The sequence below is a fragment of the Histoplasma capsulatum genome, genomic scaffold (assembly GCF_000149585.1).
Source record: "Histoplasma capsulatum NAm1 scaffold_1 genomic scaffold, whole genome shotgun sequence".
Lineage (NCBI taxonomy): Eukaryota > Fungi > Ascomycota > Eurotiomycetes > Onygenales > Ajellomycetaceae > Histoplasma > Histoplasma mississippiense.
This window is the reverse complement of record NW_001813982.1, coordinates 703293-724969: the sequence shown is the minus strand read 5'-3', so window position 1 is coordinate 724969 and position 21677 is coordinate 703293. Positions and strand designations below refer to the sequence as shown.

Sequence of the window (21677 nt, the reverse complement as noted above, 5' to 3'; positions counted from 1 at the left end):
TATAATGTTTTGAGCTCACTGTTGATCTTCTTGTAGATCACTTTGAGATCTCTGTGAGCATTTGCTTTATCAACTATGTTTCATGATGTTTAGCAGCACATTCTTTCTTCTCCTTTTACAATTGAAGCTTTCATTCATTTTGCTGTTGCTTCTCTATAAAATGTTTAGCTGCAGCTGCAGCTTTGATCTTCTCACTATTATTATTAATATTCTTCCGTTATACTCGTATGCAAGCAGTGCTTATGACGAGTCCTTGTGTAATGTTAAATACAGGCAAGAGTTGGTTATCCCCTCGTCTGGCCGCGAGGCACAATTAGCGCCGTTTTTTAGCGTGTACGTTGGTGTATTAAAAACGCGAAATCTACTGGATTATATGATAGATCGGCTGTATTAGCGTGTTTTTGTGTAATCTATGTAATCTATTTGATCTAGCCCTAATTAAGATATAAAATGAAACTCCTGCCAACACCGGCTTTTCAGACAGAGAGGAATATTATTACATGCAGCACAATCATATCTTGATCTTGAAGCTCTACCCTTATTCTGCTCTGCTCTCTTTCTTTTATACTGACACCAGGCACAAGCTTGAAATCCTGGCAGAGAAATTCAATGGTGATTTAAATCTGAGTTTGATCAAGTGGAAGATAAAGGACTTGAAAATTCAAGGAGTTGAAGATAGAGCTGCTGGCGGAATTGAACATGAGATAGAGTAGTAGAGCCAAAGCCTGCAGCAGCAGGGCCTGAAGCAGCAGTAGAGCCTGGAGCAGCAGTAGCCATCAGAGCAGCAGTAGCCAATCGATGAAGAATATAAACATTGACAATTGCATGATCAATAATCCAGTATAGAATTGATAACCATGTGTGATTAGTGAGTATATGAGTCCCATAGAAAGCTTTATACTGACTTGCTAGGTCAATCCCATTCATATTATGATTATAATCATTAATAATGATAGAAATCTTTATAGCTTGTTTATATTTATCATCAAATAGATGTTGAATCTGTGAGCCATTGATGAAATTGATTTCAAAATGTTTTCAGATACATTCAATAAAGCTGTCTGACCTATGAACTGTAGACAGTAGTAAAACCACATTATTATCTTTCCATGCAAGACAGAGAACTTCATTTTAAGAAATAATACACAGAGTATTGAAGAGAATATGAGCAGATAATTCAGAGTTCTTCAATTTTTATAAAAAAGAAGGCAGATTGGCAGAATGAGTGATTTCACAAGCTTCAATTCCTTGCTTTTAAAGATAATGAAATAGAGCAACAGAGGTGAAGTAGTTGTTCATATAAATTGAATAATCAGCAATCTCTTTATTGTTATTCAACTTCATATACTGTTCAGAGTGCTGCAAGAAGCTCTGCTGCTATGTATGTATGTATGTATAGGTTTAACGTCCCGGAGAAAACACGGGCAGCGCCCGTGTTTCAGAAGCCTCCCGAAGGGCATGGAGACGTGCTACGCTGGAGAGATTTCTATGTACACAAAGAGAGAGAGAAAACAGAATCCAGGTGGCAACTCTTGAGAAGACTCAGCTCATTGCAAAGGATTTTTCTGAGCTGCGCATCCACTTCTGGCCCGACGTATGGCCATTCATGGTGGGGTTATAGTGTGGTTCCTTGAAGGGACCGCCGCTGCCGTGCCTGGAAGGCTTTATAGTGAGCAGAGAGGGATACCTCTCTCAGTTGATCAGAAAGCTGTCTGTGCTTCTAACATCAGAAGAAAGACAGACAAGATAAATAATGAAAGAAAGAGAGGGAAAGTGTGTGTTCTGAAATGAAAAGAATAAAAGAGAGAGGTGAAGGAAAGACTGTGTCATCTGCAACACCTTGCAGTCACGTGACCTGGCACAGACCCGGGGGAAAAGAGAGGGGAGAGCACTGAAGAAGGTTGTGGAAGGAAAAGAGCAGAGAATGACAGAGAGAGCAAAGAAAAGAAGGAAGAAGAAGCATTTGAGCCGATAGAGACAAGGGCAAACGAGAGGAAAACAAAGCAGAGTACGCGTAGATACAATGCCGGCAGTCAAAACCATATCAGCTGAGTCAGACACGTAGACTGTACTGATTACACCATAGCTAATTGAGACAGATGAGCCTAGTTGTGCTATCTGTACTGTCTGCATAGACTGTGATGTCCCTGGCAGTTGCACTAGCTACCGTGGGTGTACTCAGCAGGCCGGCCTCGTGGAACTGCTGCGGGGGTTGTCAGATGGTTTGCAGCCAGCCGGCTGCGTTACCTTGTGCAGTACCGTGTGTAGAACTGCGTGCAGTCCAGCAGTTCTACAAAGTCTGTAGGGGTCAGAGACCCTAGATAGGCAACAGCTGTCGCCCGGTTGTGTGGCCGTGCTGCTGGCCTCTTGGGCCAGTGAAGAAGGTGCCTCTGTAAGTGTCGACAGAGCACTAAATGTAAGCTTATGCTTTTCAATCAACTGAGTGTTTATAAGAGTGTAGTAAAGGAAACCACTGTCTATCATTGCTTGTATGTTGACTAAATTATTTATAATGATGGGATCTATGATTGCATCTACTTGTATTTTCTATTCAAACCTTCAGCTTGCTTCTTGCTTTTTTAACTCTTATTCATGTTTTAAAGTGGGAGCTCTTTGTTTCCCTGTCCTTGCTCATTTGTAGATGTAGTTGCATTCAGACATGGTGTAGAAGCTAAGACCACTGCATTGATGCACTGACTTATAAAGTGCCCCAGTCTGTTGCAATAGATGTAAACTCCTCAAATGATTTGATCAGTAACTTTTTATTTGAAGAGATCAGATATTCTTGACCATCTTGCATTCACATGAAAGGTTTAATCCATGATGTCTGCAGAGGTGGTTGATATAGTCAATGCAGTGATAGATGTAAAATTCTGCATACAATTGTTACAGCTTTTTTGTACAGTGTTGAAATGCATGAAGTTGTTGTCGAATTGGTATAAGATGTAAGATGCAGAGTTTAAACAGTTCAAAATTGATGTGCTGATTCAGAAAATTAATCTTCACAGTATCATCTCAGTTCTGTCCTTTTACTTTGTGAATTTTGCTATTGAAATCAGACAGATAGTTTGCTAAAAGGATATTTCTCTGATGATTTCTATTGAGCCACTGCATTGCACGTGCTTGCAGTGTAGAATTCAAGAATAGAATATCTAGGTAACAGAAAACTTCTTCAGAGGTACACATTTCATACACACACAATTTAATTCAGAATTGAAAGTTTGCTAAAACTTCTTCTTCTAACTGATTATGAACATAGCAGACTTGTGAGAGCAGAGAATCTATCACAGATTTATTCTTTTCAAGTTTGATTTTTATCTTTCATTTTCAAATTAGATAGATTGAGAGCTCTTCTGTGAAGTTGTCAAGAAAAAAAAGGTGTTTTTTTTTTATATGTAAAAAATGTTGACACTCGTATAGTTTCTGATATATTTATATTCAGATAATTCAATTGTCATTGAAGCTTCATTATCTGCAAAAATTGCTGCTGAAAGAAGTTATGAAGTTCAATGTTATCTTTAGCAAGACTTCAGTTCTCACTCATAAAGAGGTGTTTATAATTCATCTTATTTTCATATAAGATCATGATTTTTGATTCTGATAACTTGAAGATCGGAAGGTTCAGTTCTTATTTTTCAGAGAAAATACTTTATAAACACTCTGACCTCTTCACAGATATGCAATTATAAAGTTTTTAAACATTCAAACTTCTTCACAGCATTATCACAGTGTTGCAGTTTTGTAAAATTTGATAATTTATTTTTAATTTAAGCATCTGAGTGAAATTGTAAACATAGAGTACTTAAGCTGACGCAGATGAATCAATTCACAATATAATGAATGTACATCAATTAATGATTTAACACTATTCTAAATACAGATTGTGAATTGATTAAAGAAAGAAAGAGAAAAGAGATCAGAAGAAAAGATTGTATGAAAAGGGTTTTTATAAAAAGAAAATTAAAGTGGAAGAATATCAGAAGCTACTCCACAGTGGAGCACAGAGCAGAAGAACATTGAGGATTACACAGAAGAATTATTACAACTATATAAATGTGAAGTATGAGAAATTACACAAATGTGAAGTGTGAGGAACTACACAAGTGCAGAGTGTGAGGAACTACACAGGCGTGGAGCATGAGACAGAAGAGGTTGATTGCATAAGTTAATCATTATCAGATACTAACCTATCATAATCTCTCTGTTCAGAGCAATATTCTTCTCAGTGTGGAGAATTTTTTTTAATATAAACTGAAAGTTAATGATTATATTGATTTGTCTGTTTTATCAGATTCTGTAAAGCTCATATAAATGTAGATGTATGCTGCTGAAGCAGTTTTGAGAATGTAAGTGAATGTGATTGAATCTTTTTGAAAATATAAGCAGAATCTATAGAATGTATGTCAGTGATCATGAAGACAGATTTGATATTTTCTACAATTGTAGAGATTTCTCATACAGCATAAAATAATCATCAAAAATCTCATTTTATAATTTGAATAAAATTATAATTAGAATATGTATAAAAATCTAGTTGATCTGAATATATTTGTAATGCACTCGTTTATTATTTCCTTATTATTATATTATCTTTGTTTATATCTTCGTCTATTCTTACCTCTTTCCATTATACTCTCGCTACCACTATTTCTATATGTATATATATATGGATGCATGTATTTCGCACATCTTCTTTCTCTTTCTTTTCCTCTTCAGCGATTAGCTACAACTACAACTACAACTTCAACTTCAACTATACTACTACTATAATTATTATTATCTTCCCACTACACTATATACTATCTTCTACTATTCACTCTTCACACTGTCATCACCCCTCACAATATTTTTGTAAATGAGTCAAATATTTCAACATCTAACAGTTGTAAATGATGTGTAAAGTAAGAAGAAAGAATAACAAGTAAAATTCAATTCCAATTTGCATAATCAATGAATGTTATATTTATATGAGATGAATGGTCATTTAATATAAACAGTGTTGAAGGCTTACACGTAGTTGCTTGTTATTAATGAGTGGGAGCTAGCTAGCTATGTAATACACTATGAGATCACGTGAATACTTAGTCACGTGGTCACATGGCTGAGGCGGCTCAACACCCCCCCATGCCACTTTGCTGGCATCCCAGCCGCTGCTCTCTATTACCTTTCAACTCGTTCAAATCCGCAATGAAAGTTAATTACATGAAGTAGACTCTACTTGCCTAATAAGGCCTAGGTCCATACGCTCAAATACTATAAAACCAGTAAAATTCAACCCACTAGCCCGAGCATCTCGATCGCCCGGGTATTCATCTCGTAACTTAATGCCTTGGTCAGACAATCCGCTGCCATACCCGCGCTCTCAATGTGACACAGCTTAATGGTCCCTTTGCGGACCTCATCCCTGACATGGTGGAAGCGTATGTCAATATGGCGCACGTTCCGCGTCACCTTTTCGCCATTTGCCACCGCTATCGCGCCCGTATTGTCGATGTTCATGATGGTAGGAGCAGGTGAACTGCCATCCGCAAGACCCAGCTCATTAAGTAGGCCGCGGATTCGAATCACTGTCTTAAGCGCCTCACTGCACGCAACGTACTCGGCTTCAGTTGTTGACAGCGCCACTACCCCTTGCTTTGAGGATTTCCACGAGATTGGGCCACCGGCCAGCAAAATCACCATTCCAGAGGTGGACTTCCGGTCCCCAACATCACCCGCCCAATCTGAATCTGAAAACGCGTTTAATTTAGTGCCGACTTCCGCGGTATGGCGGTAGATGATTCTCAGGCTCTTGGTTCCCTTGAGATAACGAAGCAGGTGTTTAACCGCCGCCCAGCATGCTGTTGTAGGCTTACTAGCCCAACGCCCCAAATAACCGACCGCGAATGCTATGTCGGGCCTTGTATACGTGGCCAGGTGCTGTAGGGTGCCAACTGCCGCTCTGTACAAACTCTCATCAAATGGGTCACCTCCCTCGGGGGCGAATCCTGGATCCATGGGGGTTCGAACGGGGTTGCACTCTGTCATGTTGAATTTCTTAAGGGCCTGGTCAATATACACCTCTTGAGATAAGCAAATTCCCTCGTCCCCGCGTTCTACTTTCATACCCAGGTAGTGACGCGCCTCACCCAAGTCCTTAATGTTGAACTCCTTCGCGATCAATTTCGCCGTATCCTCTAGGGCACCCTCGTCGGGCCCCACTAGCTTCATATCATCAACGTACAACGTCAAATACACCTGCTTCTCGCGGTTATACCACAGCCCAGAGTCCCATTCGCTAGCGACGAATCCAATTTTTCCCAAGTAGGAGGTTATGAGGTTGAACCAATTCCGGGGAGCCTGCTTTAATCCATATAGGCACTGTACTACTAAACAGACATTCTTCTCTGGGTCCCCAACCTCGAATCCTTTCGGCTGTTGCATATAGGGCCTTTCACCCTCAGGGAGTTCTGCATTTAAAAACGCCGTCACGAAGTCGATTTGGCGAATCTTCCATCCTTTTGAGGCTGCGACTGCAAAAATCGTGCGGATTGTATCCGCGGATATGACGGGGGCGTATGTCAAGTCGTAATCTACACCCTTCTTTTGACGGAACCCCTGAACCACCCAACGTGCCTTGTAGCTTGTGATTTTTCCGTCTTCATCTGTCTTAATTCTGTACACCCACTTACCCCCTAACACAGAGGCCTTGGACGGTCGTTGGACAATTTCATAAAGTTCATGATCTTGAGCGCTTTGAATCTCCTTCTTCATCGCGGCAAGCCAGTTCTCCTTTTGCGGGCTTTCTATCGCTTCCCCATATGTATTTGGGACGCGGATCCCTGCGACAATCTCGTGATTAGGCTTTTTAAATGCCTTCCAACCCTTAAACGGTTGGCGGGCTACTTCTTCATCAGTGTCATCATCAATATTCTCCCTCTGCCCGGCTACGGCTAGTTGGGCCTTTGGCTTATTTTTGCTACCTTTTGGCCGTCCGCGCTTCTTTCCAGTCGTCCCCTGGGCTGATGGGAAAAGCTGGTCCTTTTTGGGTTGTTCCGCAGGGGTTATTTCAGTTTGTAGAGTGGAGTCCTCAGGAACAGGGGGATTGTAGGAAATCTGCTGGTCAACCTTCTCAGGTTCACCACTGGGGGTATTATAAGAAATCTCTGACGTCTTGCGATCGTCCAGAGCAGGGCCAACTAGGCGGTTTAATGTCGCACTTTCATTGAACTCTACGCTACTACTAACAACAACTTCCTTAGTAGTGGGGTTCCATAAACGGTAGGCATAGCCCCCGTAATATCCTATAAGGATGTGGCGTTCGCTGCGGGCTGCGAACTTCGATTTTTCCTTTTGGTTACCAACCTTTAATGCGTAGCAGGGGGTCCCAATCGCGCGTAGAGCACTTGCCCGCTTGTAAGGTTTCCCATCCCATGCTTCAAAACTCGTCATTGAACTCCAACGTCCTTCGGGTACAATCTCACTATATAATTCGGTCGAGGTAGGGGTGATGTTTGAGATCAGAGTCGCGGTTAGCATGCACTCCGCCCACATTTCAGGTGGGAGACCTGCTTGGACCATCATAGTGCGCGCCTTCATAGCTACGTCCTGAATCGCTCGTTCACTTACCCCGTCCTGCCAGGGAGCATACGGCTCCGTCGGTTCCCATTTAACCCCATGTTTGGTGAGGACATTTTGTGTCTTTTGGCCCCCAATTTCAGTCGCAAAATCAGACCTTGCAAACGCGACATTAACACCCAATCCTTTTAGGTGTTTGAGGTGGAATTCAACCGCATCAGGGGCTTCGCTTTTTGCTCTGAGGAAATAGGTGAACTTGTAACGAGTGGCGTCATCAACCACTAGGAGCGCGTATTTGTAACCCTGATTGCTAGGTGAAAAGACATTCAACCCATCACCAAGACTCTCACCACCGCCCGCGAGGTCGAAATGAATCCTATATCCACGATTCTTCGCCCGTGGCATGGGGATCCGTGAGATCTTGGTTTTCGCTTTTGAAAGTTTGCACGTCTCGCAGAAGGGCATCTTCAAATCCCCTTTGATAACTATACCCGACTGGGGGTCTTTCGCCAGTTTCAGAATGTCCCTTTCATTGAGGTGACCCAGACGGACGTGCCATGCAAATAGGGTGTTAGCCAGATTAGGAACGACTGATTTAGCCACTGCCGCTATTGCGGCTTCTTTGGTGCCATGTATGGGGAAGACGCGTGAGTTGTTTATCGTTGCGTAAAAGACCTCGCCATCTGGGGCCTTGATCTTAAACCCGTACATTTTACTGTCCTCTCCCCGAAGTAGCTCAAAGTCGAACCCATCACATAACAACTGACCAAAGCTGACGAGATTACTTGCCACATCTGGAGTGTAATTCGTTTCGTTTAGGCGTAGGGTCGACCCATTCAACATAACATTCGCCTCGCCAACTGCTTTCGTGCGGATAGAGCCTCCATTGGCGTCCTCCGCAAAATTTCCGTCATCTGAGGGCCGCAGACTGCTGAGCACCTCCATATTGGGTGTTATATTGCCCGAACACCCAGTGTCTAAATACCAATTCGGATCGCGTTGAGGACGTAACGCGGCCAGTCCCTTCAATGAGCTCTGGAATTCGGGTGGTTCCTCGCCGTTTTTCTTAGCAAGTTCCTCAATCTTTGCTTTTCGGGACTGCTGCCACTCCTCACTCTGATCTCTCCAGTTCTTGTAGTGACAATCCTTCTTTATGTGGCCTGGGTAGCTGCAGTAGTGACATTTAACCCCAGTCCTTTCCTTGTCCGAACGCTGCGAATTTTGGGTGTTTTGTGAGGTGCTCGGATTGGTGTTCTGCGACGTGTTCAACTCCTTTGAATTTTTGGTAGTCAGGGTGTTTGAGCTCTGCGAACACTCTTTTTCACTGTCATTAGCCTTCTTGGACTGCATCCCTTTACCCGTGTCCTTCTTGACGACAGTCTTTAGTCGTATAAGCTCGTCGATAAGATCATCTAGGTCGTACACAGGGATGTGATTTTTGTCATGCCCGTTCCGCAAGTTCTTGAGATAATTTTGTACCCAGTCCTGATTGTGGGTTTTTAACGCGTCAACAAAGCGTTGTCGGAGGTACGCATCTGGCAGCGCCCATCCTTTTGCTGCGATTTCATTAACTGTTTGACGCCAGTCCTGCACAAAGGGGGTGAGATCCCCCCCATGCCAATAGATGTTCATATGGGAGATTCGACTGTATAACGTGTTTTGGTGATCCGCCGCGTGAACCTGGTATTCAAGTTCCAATGCTCGCCACAGAGCTGCGGTGTTCCCCATTTTTCCGGTTTCCTCATCACCCTGTAGTTTTGACTGCGCGAGGGTCTGGGCATTTGACTTCATATTATTCCATATACATTCCCACATCCGCCTGTTCTTATAGCTCCATATCTTGCTCTCATCAGGGGTGGAGTCCTCGGGTGCTTGCTCCTCGTATTTGGTGAGAATGGTGTTGGCCTCCAGCAGTACTGCTCTCGCCATAACTTCGCGTTTGAACGCCTCAAAGTTTGAGGCCCCTGCAAGCTTTTCATTCAGCGACAAGCTGACGTGGTCGTGTTCATCCTTGAATTCTTTAAGGGCAGACATTGAGCCCCCATTATTGCTGCTACCCGTTGACAATGTGATTCCCATCTTTGCTGCCCATCGCTGTTGTGCCACTTGTGCGGCCAACTCTGCTGGGAACCCCTGTGCCACCAACCGATTGTATGTTGTTGCCAGTTCAGAGACATCATCGCCATCTGAGGTTCGACGCGTGTGGGAGCCTGAGGGCTCTCCACCACCTGTCGAACGTCCTGTCGATTCATTCGCCATATCGCGTCTCTTTACCTGTTTGACGGTAATGGGGGTCGGCTGTTGTGGGAATGTAGGTGGTCTGCTAGGGGTCTCAGGTGGGGATTCTATATCGTTGCTTTCGTCCGCAGTTGAGTATCCTATATCCAGGTCTTTTTCTGACTGCATACGTGCCTTTAGACGTGTATTGTAGCCTGTGGATGATGTCGGTGGCATCCGAGCCGTAGGATAGAGGAATTTGCCGTGCCCGGACGCGTTCTCAGCGCACCAGCTAGGTCAACAATTCCAATTCCTGACCGAAATCTCCGTAAAAGTGTCTATAGAGCTCTTGCTCTCAATTTCGGAGGTTCTGGATCGAACTGACGCGCCTCTAACACAAGAGGGCCATAACCTGTTGAAGGCTTACACGTAGTTGCTTGTTATTAATGAGTGGGAGCTAGCTAGCTATGTAATACACTATGAGATCACGTGAATACTTAGTCACGTGGTCACATGACTGAGGCGGCTCAACAAAAGATAAAATGTAAAAAAAATTACTGAACAAGTAAACTCTACACATTCTCGATGATAGTCCCGACCAACAACCATGTCATGTATAGAAATTGCATATAGATATCCATTTGGGTATAAAGTCTAAAATCGAAAATCTAATATAAGAATGAAACTCAAAAGTGAGAAAAAGGATGGGGTGAAAAGAAAATAACTTTTGCCCAATTCCTCATCATTTCCATTGACCGACCCTATGGTTCCCATTGTTTGTTTGGTGAAGTGGATGCGGAGGCGGAATGATGGGTAACCATTACCATTGTCCAAGCTTCTGTGCAATGGGGATGTCTCCTGATTCACACATCGAAGCTTAATCAAAAAGGGACCGACAGCCATTGGCTCGTTTGCATTTCATCTGTCTAACATTGGTACTCCCTGGTTGGAAAATGGTGCTGTTCACTTTATTAGTTCCATAGCTAGGGTGATGTTTATTTTATATACATACATACATACATATATATATATATATATATTTCTCAGCGGGCGTTTTTATCTTGGTTGATATCTCTATCGCTTGATAATTGTAACTGCACAAACGGATTTTTTGTAAGCAATGGGTTCGAGTTTCGTAAGAGACACGGCACATAAGGGTTATAAATTGGAATGGAGTTGTTGCATACTGATATCTTCGTCAGCAAGTTCATGACTGAGTCCCACTCTTTGAGGTTGATGTTTGACCGAACGGCCGTAAACGATCGCATGTTTGAATTGATCCACGATGGTTTTGTGAATGGAGTTACACTGTAGCGGAAATAAACAGGTTAGCTAGCTTCGCGTCTCCCAATGATGTCGAAGGTTGAAATTTTAGGTTTAAACTTACAAAATCTTCAACGGTACAAGCAGTTCTCCGCAGAACAACAGGGGAGGAATAATCTGGACTTTTCCCCTTTGGTTTTGTATAGACTCTCCTGAGATCGAGTTTCTCCCACATTAATTCGAGTAGCTCATCAATGTTCCAACCATGTTCAGAGCTGATCGGGCACGCGTTTGGGATTCGGTACAAGAGGTCCAATTCCTCAATGGATATGGCATCTATCTTGTTCAATGCGTAGATTACGGGGATATAACTCCGGCTCTTCGCTTCCAACACATCGATGAGGTCATCAATTGTAGCATCGCACCGAATGGCAATGTCAGCAGACGAAATCCGATATTCTCCCATCACAGCTTTGATTTCCTAATAAAACCACAAACATAAGCAAAAGGCTCCCGCAAGATGGATCAGCCAAACTTACGTCATGATCAATATGCGTTAAAGGAACGGTACTGGTGATAGAAATCCCGCCCTTGTCCTTTTTTTTAAATACGATGTTTGGAGGTGACTTGTTAATCCTAATCCCAAAGCCTTCCAATTCTGCCTCGATAATTTTTTTATCCGTCAAGGGTTTATTCACGTCCAAAACGATGAAAATGAGATGGCAGGTTTTGGCAACGGCAATAACCTGCCGACCCCGACCTTTGCCATCTTTGGCACCTTGAATGATGCCTGGAAGATCGAGTATTTGGATTTTCGCACCATTGTATATCACCTGGCCGGGAACAGTCGTTAAGGTAGTGAATTCGTAAGCGGCAGCTGCAACAGGAAATTCCGTTAGGACGTTGTTGCAGCAAATAAACAGACATATCAGTCGTTGGCGTACCCTCAGAATGCTGTCCTGTTATTTTGCTCATCAAAGTACTCTTCCCGACGGATGGGAAACCGATAAACCCCCTTTAAAGCACACGAAAAAGTGAAGTCAGTTAAAGAAAATAATGACAGCATCGTTAAATGGGAACCGAGACATACACGCTTGCAACCCCAGTACGCGCAACATCGAAACCACCTAATAGCGGCGGGGAAAAACAAAAGAAAAAGAATTACCGTCAGCTAATACTCATCCACAATGACGAAAATGGTAAACAACCTGATAGGAAAGCAAGAGAAGGAAACAAAACTTACTTCCGCCCCCTCCGCCGCTCGAGGAAGGAGTAAGCAGCTCTCTCTTTAGCTTCGCGAGCTTAGCTTTCAGTTGTCCTAAAAAAAAAAAAAAAAAATAAGAAAAAGAAAAAGAAAAAAAGAAATCAGATATTGCTCGACAGGTCCGTCAGCTCCGGCGAAGCTCCACAGTCCACCCCGCTTCCACACACAATGTCCATGCGCAAAACGCACCTAAATGAAATGATGTGTTCTTGTTCTTTTGAGTCCGAGCCATCTGTAGGGTGGTTAGTCTCGGGGAAGGGAATAACCCCAGGTTCCGAATGGTTGCTAGTAGAAAGGCTTACTTCGGCCTCGATCTCCTTGATCTAAATGGGCGCCATCATGTGTCAGTCGGCAAATTCCCGATAAGATGGAGGAGGAGGAGAGGGGAAGGGACCTTGTCCACAGTCGTCGCCATGATTGCGGAACTGCGGAATTGTGGCTTTTATCTTTTTGGAAAGCAAAGCGTTTTTGAAATATATACAATATATATCGAGGGACCGGGAAGCCGATGAAGGAATGTAGGGAGCTCTATGTATCTATCTGTATGATCGCGCTTAAAGTTCGAAGTCAATCTGAGATTTGAGTCCAGAATCGGACTTAGTCATCCATTTGTCAAGCCTTGGCAATGCAGTTCCGAAAAAATCAGGTGATTCCCGGCTCGAATAGTTCCGGAATTCGCTTAGTGCCGGGTCAACGTGGTTGAAATGCGGAAATTCGGCCGATATGCACAAAACCAGGCACAGCGAGCCGTTGGTTGGGGCTTGGGGTTTCCCATGGGCCGAAACAGTATCGCGGAAATTTTGACTCACGCGGAAATCGCAGTGGAGTAGTAGCCAACGTGTTCGTTTATTATCATGGCAAGGTCTTGCAGCTCGTTCTTGTTTCAGCGTCGCAGCAACACTTCCCCCCCGGACTGTTGGACTCCATCTAGGCTCTTGCCTGTTGAATCCGCCCATCTGATAAGATTATTTCCACCCGCTTGCTCCTCTGTCTCCTCCGTCTCCTCCGCCACACCCGCCACACCCGCCAACGCATTCTTCCGTTGTCTTAGTCTCATTGTTACATTCATTTATACCCAACACCCCAACCCCAGAGTCCCCACATCATCACCAGATCATCCCCACAAAATCCCCCCAGAATCCCCCTTTTCCTCGCCCCTGCATTCAGCCCCCAGCTAAACAGTACGAACATTCCAACACAATGCCATATCTCGAGAAGAGCGAGTCCTCTCCGGACCCCACCCCGATCGATGCCTTCCACTGCTTGGTACAAGATATCAATAAGGTCCTTGGTCCCAGTTCGGGACTAGACTCGGACGACGTCGATCCGATGGATATCCAGAAGCTTATGGAGGACTATACTTCGAACGAGAGCGAATGGGAACGGTATGCCTTTGGTGACGCTGGCAGGGCGTATACGAGGAACCTGGTCGATGAGGGCAATGGCAAATGTAATCTGGTGAGTCTCCATGGTGGGAGTCGATCATCGATTAGGATGGATTGATGATATGAGATGAATTGATGTTCACGGGGTCTCTGTGTTTTGAGCGTGCTGACTGGTGTGAATAGCTTATCCTGGTGTGGAGCCCTGGAAAGGGAAGCGCTATTCATGACCATGCCAACGCCCATTGTGTTATGAAGGTTAGTATCAGCAGAGGATCCCCGTTTCCTTTTGATTTCGATAGTTACAGGGGAATTTGTCTACTAATATTACTTACGTCACAGGTGCTAAAAGGTTCTCTCCGAGAGACGTTATATGGGTGGCCAGAGTCGGACAAGGTACTGAAGGGGGAGCCATCGCCCTTGACTGTCACCAGGGACAAGGTGTATAAAGAAGGCCAAGTCACATACATGTCAGATAAGGTTAGGAAAAAAAAAAAAAAAAAAAAAAAAAAAAAAAAAAGACAAATAAAAGCTCCTTGATCCTATTTTTAGAGCTTTCTGGAAGAATGTTAACTGACAAACTAAAAAGCTGGGCTTGCATAAAATCTCCAATCCCGATCCGACAAATTTTGCCATTTCTCTGCATCGTAAGTACCTCCCCTGCCGAACGGGGCAATATCCTTGTTCGTGCATTTAAATTTACTGATTCAATTATTTTGGACCAATCCTAACCGGGGAACAGTCTACACGCCACCAAACGCTGCACATTACGGGTTTTCCCTCTTTGACGAGAAGACGGGCAAGTCGCGCCACGTCAAGCAATCCGTGCTCTTCTCCAGGAAAGGACATAAACTATGATTTCAGCATTTGTGAAAAGAATCGGATGCTTCTTTCCGTCCTAAATATCCGTTCTAAAGGGATGAAATGGAGGACCATATGCTGGTGAATCTCTGGAGCACCCGTTTGAAGAAACCGTTCTTGCAGGGTGGAGTCTGGAGTCCGGAGTTTTGGATTTAGGGTTTCGGATTGGGTTAGCGCCCACATCTTTATTCCTCGTTCTTCAACAGACAGGGCGTTTCCACACATGCGTCGAGCTAGTCGAGCTACATGGTCTCGCAACCCTCCAAGTTCAGATGCATTCTTAACACGTGAACATTCATTATTGTTATCATTACTGGAGCTGTTGTAATTCCTACTCTCCCTTTTTGTTAGCGTTTAGGTGGTCCGCCATAAAGTTGTATAGAGTCAGAGCCCACTCCCCTCATACAGTTTGAATATGAGACATTAATAATACAGTACATGTATTCAATCAGCATCGCAGACTTCCAATAAGCAACTAACATATGTAGACAAGGATGCAAAAGTGGGATTTCCAGGGTTATACTGGATGAGTGTCGTCCGAGCCTACAGCGTAAATGTCAAGCAGCGGGTAGCGTTCCTGTTCTTGAAAATCATAAGTTGACACTTTAAAAGTTAAACAATGTTGGTGCCTAGATTGGCACGTCTGACGCCGAAAGTTGTTCCAGTCCGAAAAATTAACCACGTTGATGTTGTAATAAACCACGTTCAGCTGTATGCTCTATTGTAGAGCAAAAGCAGCATTCTGACATAACTGGGTTCGTGTTAGTGATATGTTGGCATCACAAGGGGGTTTCAAACTTGATGCCTGACACTGCACTCCGTAGTTCTTGATTTGAAAAATCCAGCGTTGTCTTAGTACGGAGTATTTAGGTGTGATTTTCTAAATGTTACCGCAGCAAATGCATACCTATGTTATCGCTGTCCAAACTTCTATTCCTCGCGGCTTGCTTCTAGATTTGATCCATCGATTTCGAGGCTTGCCGCTTGTTAGTATTGAGGATTCATCCAAAAGATAACTTGAATGCAATGACGCAGTGGCTGGGCATTGAGCCCAAGCCAATTACGGTTAGGTCAGCGCCAAGATCCTGGGCACGTGTGTCATCCGGTGCATTCGTCACCCCCTCTGGCACCTTCGCGAAAAAACGCAGAAAAAAGCATCATCTCTTCGTCGCGCAAGCTAACATTATTCTTGGAATCAATACTCTCGCGCGCTCCCGTTCACAGGCGGCATCGCCCGTCATTCTCTGCCCACCGGCCTGCCTGCCTTCTCAAAAATGCCATTGCTATCCAACTGAATGCTGCTGCCTTCTGCGTTATGCATGTCCGCACCGGGATGCGAACGCAACGGCTAGTCGTCCTTCTGGCGATTGTCTGCCTCGTAGTGCTTTCATTGACGCTCCTGGGGCATCCAGCTGCAGCTGTGAAAAGTGGAAACAAGGGGAAGATCTTAACAAACAACCGTTTCGAACCTGGGCCGCGGCCGCTCCAGCACCAGCAACAGCAGAATAGCCCTCACGAACGTCCTACTACCGCGGATGACTTCACAGGGCCATCCCATCCAATCGCCGAGCTGTTCGATGATGCGAATAGAAAATTCGACGATGTCCGTGCGCGGCAATCGAAGACGCTCAAGGATGCAGTGGAGGAATACCGCCGTCGCTATAAGTTGCCTCCCCCACCGAACTTCGACGTGTGGTTCGACTTTGCACAAAAAAGGGACGTGCAGCTGATTGACGAGTTCGATACGATCTATCATTCTCTTCTACCGTTTTGGGGACTGCAGCCCAAATTAATTCGAGCGAGAGCGATGGAGGTGATTGGTTTTGATAACGGTGTTATCGCCATCTTGATCCGCGACGGCAAGGTTTCAAAAATAACGGGTGGGGATGAGGGTGAAACGTGGAAGCGAAATGCGCTGCAGAATATGCTAGAGCCATTTGTGAAATACTTGCCTGATTTGGATCTGGCCTTTAACGTCCATGATGAACCTCGAGTCGTTGTTCCACACGACGACCTTCAGCGTTTGGTGGTTCGTGCCTTGGATAACGCTCTGCCGAAGGCTCTTAGAAATGCTTCACCGAAAAATTCCTGGTCACCACGGCCCAAGGACATGAACAAGGGCGACAGGGTCGACGAGGTCAGGATCACGCAATTTAATCGATATGCGCACCAGCCCACATGGATAGTCTCGCGCATGTCCTGCCCCGTGGATAGCCCCGCTCGTTACCTCGACGGAACAGCCGCCGACAATATCACCTCTTACACCTACTCGAAGCTTGGCTTCCTGTCCAACAGCACTGCCTTCTCAGACATATGCTTGTCCCCTTCTCTCCAATATACATTTGGGTTTTTCGACCGCCCCAATGCATTTAACGTCGTCCATGACCTCTTCCCCATCTTCTCGCAGAGCAAAGTGTCCAGTTTCCAAGATATCATATACCCAAGCCCGTGGTATTGGGCTCAAAAGGTTCCATACGATGCTGCTAAGGATATCGAATGGGATAAGAAAAAAGAGCAAATGTACTGGCGCGGGTCAACAACAGGCGGTTTCTCAAGAGCTGGCAGCTGGCGACGACAGCACCGGCAGTTATTTGTTAAAAAGATAAACGGCCAGGATTCGGCCAAGGTCCTTGAGAGATCCACCACTCCCAGCGGAAAAAATGCATGGGTTCTCAAGGACGTCGCGCGACAAAAATTCAAAGACATATTCAACGTCAAGTTCAGCCATATCGGCCAATGCGACCCGGAGGACTGCAAAGTGCAAGCTGAGTTTTTCGACGTTGTGGAACCTGCTAGTCAGCACGATGCGTGGAACTACAAGCATCTTCTCGACATTGATGGAAACGCGTTTAGTGGCCGTTACTATGCGTTCATGCAAAGTAATAGCTTGGTATATAAGCTTGCACTTTTCCGCGAGTGGCATGATGAGCGGCTACGCGCGTGGGTGCATTATGTGCCCCTGAGCTTGCGCGGTGATGAACATGTAGAAGCTGTACGATATCTTGCTATGGAGAAGGAGGGACAGGCAATTGCACAAAAATTGGCGAACCAGGGGAAGGAGTGGGCGAACTCAGTGTTACGAAACGATGATCTTGAAGTTTATTTTTTTAGGTTGTTATTAGAGTGAGTTATAAGTCATCCCTCCCCTTTTATTTTCATACATTGGGATCTGATCAATGACTAACTGGTGGAATTCGATTCAGATATGGGAGAATTGTGGATGATAACAGGGAAAGTATAGGGTTTTCTCCGTAAACGTAACTCGAAACGACCATGAGGGGCCTGGTTGCTTTTTTTTTTTGGGTCAGATGGTATATTTGTTTATATCTACAAGTACATACTTTTTGTGATTTTTGTCAAGCGTCTTCTTTTCTCACTACATACTATATTATTTCTTCTCGCCGCGGCCCCTTGGATACTTCTTTCATAATTTTTGGTCTGCTCTCCCTCCTTCTCCCCCGTCCTCTCCCCATTCCCTTCTCGCTCACTCTCGCGCTTTGTTCCGGCACCAGACACGTACTTGTTGAGCTAACACGTAATACTCATGGAACTTACACCCCGCAGCTCTTTATTATACCTTTCCCTTCCCTCCTCTAGCACCCTGTGATGTGGTTGGTTGAATTTGCAGCATTTACTCGCGTTGATCTTGCATTCATTTTCTTGTATCCACCTTTTTACCACCTTTTCTTCTTTTTTTTTTTTCCACCTTGTCTATTACCCTTAAATCATTTGTCACTATGATTCTCGTCCACTTTACTCTCTTCCAGGAGGCCCAGCAGAGTGCCCTACACCTTCCCCGGATACTCAAATGCGTCCGATTCGATATTTAACCATCGCTTTTGTCCGCTCTTCATTTCTCTCTCTTACATATACATATACTCTTTTTGTTTATGTGATTTTTGTATTTTTATTCCTCCTCCCCAGAGTGGAACATCGTCTTTTTCAGCTCCGTGCTTTTCGCCTCCCTTTATAACTTGGTGGTATATTTGCGATCTGATATGTCAGGGATAGATATTGGAACCATTTATTCAGTTTGTTCGATTGGTTATAGATGCCAGTAAAGCGCCTATTAACTTTCCTGGAATAATAGGCATCATTAGGTATTAAAATGACTAAGTTACAGTCCTGTAGACTGTAGTGACGTCACATCCAGAGGGCCAAGAACAACCTTGGCCACCTGTGGCATACATATAAAAGCACATCGATCCCCCTGAATCATTCTCACCATCGCTCTACGTCAACTTGCAGGAACTGTGAACATAGTCAAGGCAATAGCCGCGGCTGCTGTCTGTCGAAGATGTAGCTGTGCATTCTCCCTTACCGCGATGGTACCTATGTTTCTAAACCAACAGCTCAGATTTTATTTCCTGGACCTTCGGACAGCTTAAACCATCCGTTAATCTAGCCAACCAAAGGCCTCTCTGAGGGTAAGAACATTGATCTCAGTTGATTTTAAAATTTCCGTCTATTTTTAATTTTTCATTGACTGTTCAGCTATTATTATTATGCACCACGCCCATGAAAGGCCAGCAACAAGTGGCTAGACAGGCGCATGGTACAAACTAGGGGGCCCATGATTCGGAATATTTTCGGACGCTTGTCATTATCGGCCTGTCGTAGTGGATGGGACGTATGAAAATTTGAGAAAGCGCCCCTTCTTTGCGAATGGGGTAGAAGTGGGTGGGATTCTATATGCCATAGGTGTGCTGATAATATCGAAACGCACCCAACAGGAGGGAGAATCTTTACTGTGCTTATTTGGAGCTTTTGCTCATTCTTCATTCTTCTGCTTCTTCCTATTCGGTTTGATCTACCCAACTCGAATACCGAGATACCCGCATTTTGTCTTCGCAACAGCATCGTCGTTATTATTCGACTGCCGCATATCCTACTGCAGCGAATTGGGAAAACGGGATACCCTTCCTAAAAACCCACGCTGTCTCTGAGCCGCGAGTCCAATCAGAAACAACAATGGGGGGATCTACGCCAATAATCAGGGGTCTGCTTATGACCCTTGCTACATTCTATGGAATCTACACCTTTTTTAGGTATGGGGTCATTGCAATATGGGCGGGGACGTTCTTTCGTCGGCCGACAGAGAAGGAGAGGTTGGAGCTATTATTAGGTAAGTATATCTGATAATTATCTGCTCTAGGATTCCTATTCGTCTAGTTTGGTCTAGATGTTTCAGAGAGGAAAGCGGGGATATAAGATAGGAAGAAAAAAAAAAAAAACGGTGTAACTCAATCGTCTAATTTTGTTTGAACACACGGTACTTAGCAAAGGACCGCCTCTGGAACCTCTCTAAGCGATGGGATGGTTTCTCCCACCACTTCATAACTCTCCGCGATGGCTTCAAGTTCCACTATGTTGCCAATGGACCCATCTCAGAAGACCTATCATCACCAAGACCAGGATCAACACAAACGGAAACAAGGAAACCGCTCGTCGTTTTCGTCCACGGCTTCCCGGATAGCTGGGCGATATGGCGACACATTCTGCCGTCATCGTTACTTTGGGAGCACAGCACTGTTGTCGCCGTTGACCTGCCGGGTTATGGCGGGACCGATTCGCTGGCAACGTACAGCGCGACGGAGGTAATGGAACATCTTGCTGAGTTCCTCATCGCTATCAGGAGGAAGTATGGGATTGATTCGGATGATGATTATGAGGAAGTCAGAGCAGCAGATGAGAAGCGGCAGGCTGGGAAGGTTATTTACGTTGGCCACGATTGGGGAGCTGTGTTGGGCTTTCGCCTTGCGTCAGACGCACCGCAGTTGGCAGATAGGTTTATATTGACGAATGGTCCATTGGTATGTTTGGGTTTTGAGGCTTATTTTTTATTATTTATTTTCAACATATCCAGCTGGCTAATATATTTTGTACATTGAACAGGTACCATTAGCTCAGTCGAATCTCACTCGAGCATTGGAATCCTCGAGTAAAATGTTTAAAACATTCTTACGCAACCCATTCCAGTCCCACAGCCTTCTTCTACAGGCAATAGCTGGGCTGAAGCCGCTGTTTCGCCAACTAATCCTATCTGACTATATTTTTGTATTCCAGATCCCTATGCCCATGGTACGTTACGTAGGCAAGGGGGGCAACTATTCGTTTTTAAAAAAATTGCACGTCCTTGCAGCAGGGAAGGTGATCGAATTTACCGTTCGGGATGCCGAGGAATCCATGGCCAGCACACTCGGCCCCGGTGGTGCAGAATTCAAAACCACCACAGCCGATGGAGACAAGTATCCAGCCAGCGTCTGGCGACGCATCGAGAGAGGTAATTTCGGCGACATGGCCTCCTACTACCGCCACGGTGCTGCGGTAGGAACCTGGCACAAGTCGCTGGAGGTAATTTCGGCCCTATACGGGCTTGGGGAGCCCCGACGGACTAGCACCGGGATGGTTATGCAAGAAGGACCCATCGGAGCGCTCCACGCAAATGCGACCATTTTATGGGGAGAGCAGGACATAGCCTTGGACCCCCATGTGGGGCTGGAAGGGATTGCGGATTACCTGGTGCATGGAAGTCAAGTGGTGATGTTACCGCGGACAGCGCATTTTCCGCCGGTAGAGATTGAAGGGCGTGTGGCTATTGAGAAGGCGGTTGAGTGGGCTGTTGGTGGTGAAAAGGGCGATGTCGGCGCAGTGGTTGCTGAGGTGTATCCTGGCGCGGTTGTGACTGTGAGGAAATGAATGAATGGATGGATGGGATGGGATGAGAATGATGCTGAGTGGACTGGAGCTCACGGATTGTGGATTGGAGAAGGGAGAAGAGGAATTGGAGGGATGTATTTGTCGGTTTCCTTGCTTGTTTCCTGGCTTGTTTCCTGACTTGTTATCTGCTCCACTGAATCTGGGTGGAATTGGAAAGCGATTTATCATGACATGTTCATTATGTTGGAATTGGATTTTGCGGCAAGTTAGCTACGAGAAACGATTGTATTTGCCATTATTGCGTTGCAGAAGTAATCAACAACTCCTCCTCCATGGGAAATGTGTAACTATCTGCTTGCTTTGTCTTGGATGGAATTGAACACACCGTGAACATTCATTGCCATCATTTGGCCGCCGAGTAACTAAATATCAGCTGCATTAGCGCAGCTTTCGTGCCGTCTCTTCTCGAATTA

General features: G+C 44.9%; 5 protein-coding genes across 5 annotated transcripts; 3 read left to right on the top strand and 2 right to left on the bottom strand.

Moving 5' to 3' along the window:
* Positions 1–5271: 5271 nt before the first annotated feature.
* On the bottom strand, positions 5272–9816 carry HCAG_00222 (hypothetical protein; the record flags this gene model as incomplete). Its single annotated transcript, XM_001543126.1, has 3 exons — positions 5272–6339; positions 6379–6644; positions 6963–9816. The coding sequence occupies 3 exons, from the start codon at positions 9814–9816 to the stop codon at positions 5272–5274; spliced, it is 4188 nt and encodes a 1395-aa protein (XP_001543176.1).
* Positions 9817–10817: 1001 nt separating this feature from the next.
* Positions 10818–12716, bottom strand: HCAG_00221 (hypothetical protein; the record flags this gene model as incomplete). Its single annotated transcript, XM_001543125.1, has 8 exons — positions 10818–10960; positions 11025–11082; positions 11162–11518; positions 11577–11914; positions 12281–12355; positions 12491–12533; positions 12604–12624; positions 12696–12716. 8 exons carry the CDS (start codon positions 12714–12716, stop codon positions 10818–10820), a joined length of 1056 nt encoding a protein of 351 aa, XP_001543175.1.
* A 785-nt stretch (positions 12717–13501) lies between these two features.
* Positions 13502–14541, top strand: HCAG_00220 (cysteine dioxygenase; the record flags this gene model as incomplete). Its single annotated transcript, XM_001543124.1, has 5 exons — positions 13502–13759; positions 13870–13941; positions 14026–14163; positions 14273–14330; positions 14426–14541. 5 exons carry the CDS (start codon positions 13502–13504, stop codon positions 14539–14541), a joined length of 642 nt encoding a protein of 213 aa, XP_001543174.1.
* A 1029-nt stretch (positions 14542–15570) lies between these two features.
* On the top strand, positions 15571–17671 carry HCAG_00219 (conserved hypothetical protein; the record flags this gene model as incomplete). Its single annotated transcript, XM_001543123.1, has 2 exons — positions 15571–15614; positions 15769–17671. The coding sequence occupies 2 exons, from the start codon at positions 15571–15573 to the stop codon at positions 17669–17671; spliced, it is 1947 nt and encodes a 648-aa protein (XP_001543173.1).
* Positions 17672–19515: 1844 nt separating this feature from the next.
* HCAG_00218 (conserved hypothetical protein) lies at positions 19516–21243 on the top strand (the record flags this gene model as incomplete). The annotated part of the gene is made up of 3 exons (XM_001543122.1): positions 19516–19669; positions 19825–20357; positions 20611–21243. 3 exons carry the CDS (start codon positions 19516–19518, stop codon positions 21241–21243), a joined length of 1320 nt encoding a protein of 439 aa, XP_001543172.1.
* Positions 21244–21677: the final 434 nt, after the last annotated feature.